At 35.5% G+C, this 5000-nt stretch overlaps 1 protein-coding gene across 3 annotated transcripts in view; it reads left to right on the forward strand.

Annotated features, from left to right (window-relative positions):
• LOC122267727 (uncharacterized) overlaps window positions 1–5000 on the forward strand; it is a 28766-nt gene that overhangs the window by 15879 nt on the left and 7887 nt on the right. For 2 of the 3 annotated variants that reach the window (XM_043037860.2, XM_086556699.1), the window contains exons 7-9: window positions 220–285; window positions 3680–3880; window positions 4610–4665. In XM_043037860.2, coding sequence (XP_042893794.2) covers window positions 220–285; window positions 3680–3880; window positions 4610–4665 — 323 coding nt within the window. The remainder of the gene's footprint in view (window positions 1–219; window positions 286–3679; window positions 3881–4609; window positions 4666–5000) is intronic. The other variant, XM_043037862.2, reaches the window with a different exon arrangement.

Below are 5000 nucleotides of genomic sequence, written 5' to 3' on the forward strand. Positions count from 1 at the left end.
CATCCGGTGTGCCATCCTTGACTAAATATCTCGTCGCCGGCATATGACTCAAAAACCACTGAACGTGATTGCAAGTCAACCGGCATGAATGGGTTAAGGAACATGGAAATATAAAACTGAGTTTCTTCATCACTCGGTCTTTCCCCACCCAACACCATATCACTGTAACTTTTATCTGGAATAGGTGAAAACACTTTATTACAGTTGAATATTTTTCAGGTCAGCATTGCAGTGACAGAAGTATAAATAAGAATGACAACACAGATGCCGATGGTGTAAATGATGGTAAGAAACTGTTTCATATTACAAGAGTAAAGAGAAATATCTGAAAAAGACAGTATTTTATTCAATATCAGTAAGAAAAAAGTGCATGATACCGCAACATGTAAAGAGCGAAATGTAGCATATTTTTTCCAGTTACCTGATTGTAGATTTGTTTGATTTAAGGGGAAACTTAACTTTTCCTGTTTCTTATTAATTTACATATCATTATGTCAAAGTAAACTTAATGTTGATCATACTTTGGTTTGTTTTTGTTTTTATCAGAATTTATAAAGAGAGAGTACTGATGAATGCAGTACTATTTTCAATCACTCTAATAATTATACTTACATTTTTAATGGCAATCTCTAGAAATTTGTTTATGAATGATGACTCTCTCCTTTGATTGTTGTAAATCTAGAGTACTTCTTAGAAATGATCATCAATCAGTTGTGTTTTTTATTAGTATTAGTTATTAATCATAATATCAAGCTCTGTGATCTTATCATTAGGAAAATTCATCCCTGAAATAGTGCTAAGAGAATTTAGTATATCATACTGTCTGTAAATATTAGTTCTTTAGAGACCAAAATACATCAATGTAGGATGTTCCTCAGGTTACACCAGATATTTGTAAAGGTGAAAGAATATATGATTCTGTTTAGAAAATTACACATGTACATTTTTCAGGTTTCTTAGGCTTGAATTAGAATTAAGATTGTGCAAGAAATAAGTTGAAACAGAATAGTCTTGGCAGGAATATATAGTAACACAGCTAATTTATGTTACCACATTACATTTTACTTTTTCTGAGTATTACAACCATTCTGTCCTCTGGTAATCCTAATTGGTAATTTACATGATTTTGATCATTGTGATTTTGTGTTGAATAATAATAATAATAATGTTCCAAAAATAGCATAAGAAATAATATTTAGAAACTTCAATTCCCTCAAGTTACAGCCACATGCTCAACTTCCCTCTCACCAATCCCTTCCTGTCTAAATGCAACATCTAGAAAACACTAATGTGTGCAATTTCTAAAGTCTACCTCATGGTCAAAAATGAATATGTAAATAAAATATTTTCTTTTCAGAATTACATGTTTTTTCTAATCAACAAATATCTGATGCAATTATTGGGGAAATCCTACAGAATGTAATTTTGATTTTACAACTGTCTTCAGTTAACCCATTGCCAATGGGACAGTTTTGGTTACAAATGGTCAAAACAGTGGGATATTTCAAATGCATAAGCCTAACGCCATGGGCTATACTGCAATTGCCGCCGCCAAGTGCTATGCACCCGATCATCCGGCACATCGGCCAGGAGGATAACCCTGACAAAATAAATCGTTCCTGGCAGCTGGTCCTGCCCCCACTTGACATGATATCTTGTCACCCAGCGTTACTGGGTTAAGAGATCTTGGTTTTTGGAAATAAATTGCCTCTTTACCAAGTGTGATATCTTATTTTATATCAGGCAAAGTGACTGTGTTTGAATGTAAATATTTAGCAAAAGGAGACATTTGTTTTTACTAGAAATAGCTGAAGTTTCAAGAAATATTTCAGTATTCTAAGATTATGCACCAGTAGAGATGAAGTAGGATGAAAGCATTAGAAGTATATGTTTAACCCCTTCACTCCGAGCAGTAGAAAACGCCCCTCGCGCCGTATCCGAGCTGCCGGCGCGCGCCAAATTTTAAACGTCGCTACTGAATATGACAAGTTTTAAGCCAAAACCTCTACAAGTTTATAGCCAAACCTCAACATAATCATCATGTGTTATATATCAAAATATGCATAGTTAACCTCTTTCCCCATATGCATGTGACAAGTTATTTACATGGGTTGGGAGGAAGATGGAAAGAGTGACCTTGGTGGGAGGCCTCACTCAGATAACCAAAGAAAACGATTGAAATAGTATGGTAAACTAATCATAATATGTTTTATACTTTTACATAATGTTCCATAAATAAATAATAAAATGATTGCTAGCAGGGCCCATCAATGCCTCCCCTGGTATAAGCAAATCCCACTCTTATGTAATAAATTATTAATAATGAAAGTCAAGTAATATATCGTATCATATCCGACCTCTATTCTGAAAGATCTCGTACAGTATCCGGAAGAAAGAAAACGCAATTCCACCAGAACTGAGCCATGACGCAGTATGCGCGTCCTCGGATTTGACGCGAGCGCTGCGATGACGCAGTATACGCGTCATCGTGTCGAAGGGGTTAAAGATGCAGGTATCTTGAAATCAATCTCGTCTATTTTAAAGGTTTAAATTTGCCAATAAGTGATCGAATGAAGGTGCACTGCAAACACCATAGCACATTCTGTATTAAAGCCTTTCTCCACCCATGTTGGAACCAAGTCAGTTTTAGCTGTAGCTGTAGTAAGCAGAGAGATAGTGGCAGACGACCCAACACCCCATCCCCTGCTCAGCACAGGGATGGTAACATCTGGCAGCAGTGGAAACTCCTCATACCCTGAGCTGGGTGCAAACTTGAACCAACTCGCAAGTAAACAGCAAGTTTATGATAGTAATAATGGTAATTTGTTTGGGACTCTGAATATGTCTCAAAAAAAAAAAAATGGTGTTGCTCATACCCAACATCATTTTTTTCCACCATTTTGGAAACTTCTAAAGCTACACCATGCATCATCAACTAATGGAATTGAAAAGGATTAAAGAAAACTTCAGAAGAATCTACAGTGGACATTCCTTCTTTCTTCCTAATGCTGATCTATTTTGATCAGTATTAGAAAGAAAAATTGAAACATCAGACAAGACAAAGAGATGGAAAAGAAATTTGATACTTCACTGAATTCAAGAACCCAAAGGCAAATGATTCCCAACAAGTGAGACAGGAACATTGATGGCATGCAATACTTCAGCTACAGAGCAACTTTCCTGCTGAACTAAATTATCCAAATGGTGCAGTCAATTTGAAAGGAGTTGCATTAATAATTCTCTTGTTCATAAGCATTTAAGATGATGATAGGTATGATAATGATCTACAGTATATTTGAAATATTATAATTTTCTCCTATATTTAATCTCTAAATTTACAGTAGGTGACTGGAAGGAAAACATTTATAAGATTCCTTTCTTTTAAAAATTTCTTCCAATTAAGGTCAGCATCTCCCATAAAAGCCATCAACAGAAAGGTACACACAGCTAAGACATCTCTTGTTTATACACTCACAGAAAATAAATGTTACCAGAGGCTTCTAGATTTATTTCTCATTAATACTCACAAGTATAACAGGAGAAAGAAGGCTTGGAGCAACAGTGGAAATTTTTGGTTGAATATCCATCATCCCATCTAATGGTACTCTTTTTGATGAACATGTAGAGCCTACGTCACACTTTACAAGAATATGATCATCTCTGAGACATTGCATCATAGGTATTTGCGAAGGTGCTGCTGGTGTGAGTAAACCAGTTGGGCAGAAACGCTTAAGGGAGGAAGAAGAGCAGGAGGAGGATCAGGCAACAAAGAGCACCAAGATGGATGATAGCAGTCTGGAAGCCACTGCATTTGATTCCAAGAATGTTGTTAGCATGAAAGAAGAGCATAGCTGGATAAAGGATAAAAATAAAAGCATAGGTAAGGTATGAATAGTTTGTTCTTCAGAAAACATTGATTAATAATGGCAGTAAATAATAAGAAAAAAAGAGAGTAATTATAATGATTGTGATAATAGTAATAGTAATATTATGACATTGATAGTGATGATAATGGTATTATTATCAGCATTATTACTATTGTTATTGTTAGTTGTTTCATTATTATTGATATTATCATTATTTTTTAATTATTATTATTTATTGTCTTCATTGATTTTAAGAAGATTTATTTTTCTGTCTGTCTTATCTTTTTGTCTTTATAAGCAAAGTATCCAGTAGTTCAGCTCTAAGTCCATATGAAGAAACTTAGTTTCCTCTTGACTCCTTTTAGGTAGTGGATCATCAACTCCTACAAAATGTATTGTGTCACAGCAGAAATCAACTTTCGGGTTTTCCAGATGATTTTTAGTACACAATCCACTGGCCATCTCTGCTAATGAGATTTACAGGACCATCTCTATTTTAGTTTAGATTTTGAAACTCTCCCTCGGTTACCCTTACATTCATATTGTTCCAAATTGCACTACTCATTTCCAGTCATTTGAATAATTTACTCTCTTTTTTTTTCTGTTCCTCCTGTCTCTTACTCCTATGTTCCCATTCACTCAACTATCATACACCTCTTCCCTCCTTCTGTGTGTGTTATTTACTCCACTCTGTGCTTGTTAGTAATCTCACCTACTAACAATTTTTCTTTTCTTTTTTTCAGCTGATGAATATGGATCCTATATAAAGTTCACATTATCTGGATATTTCCTGTGTGAGGTATGAGTTTGGCTGATGGTAAGCTAGATACTGTAGATCTGTAACTGAACCAGAAGGAGCATATGACTTTTCATATTATGTGTGTGTGGGGGGGGGGGGGTACATGCGTGGGCATGTGGATGTGTGTGTGTGTGTGTGTGTGTGTGTGTGTGTGTGTGTGTGTGTGCGCGCGTGCATGGGCGAACGTGCCTGTATATGCATGCATTCACTTTTTTTTATCAGTTAATAGGTTAATTATGTACCATCAGTTACAAAAGACAAAACAAATTGTTTTTAAACTCTCATGTGATGTGGCACAGGAGTATGTTTGGTGAAGGTTTTTCTGCCTTTGTATG

Source organism: Penaeus japonicus, unplaced genomic scaffold (genome assembly GCF_977035675.1).
Source record: "Penaeus japonicus unplaced genomic scaffold, GWHDUDI00000001_assembly GWHDUDI00000033, whole genome shotgun sequence".
Classification (NCBI taxonomy): Eukaryota; Metazoa; Arthropoda; class Malacostraca; order Decapoda; family Penaeidae; genus Penaeus; species Penaeus japonicus.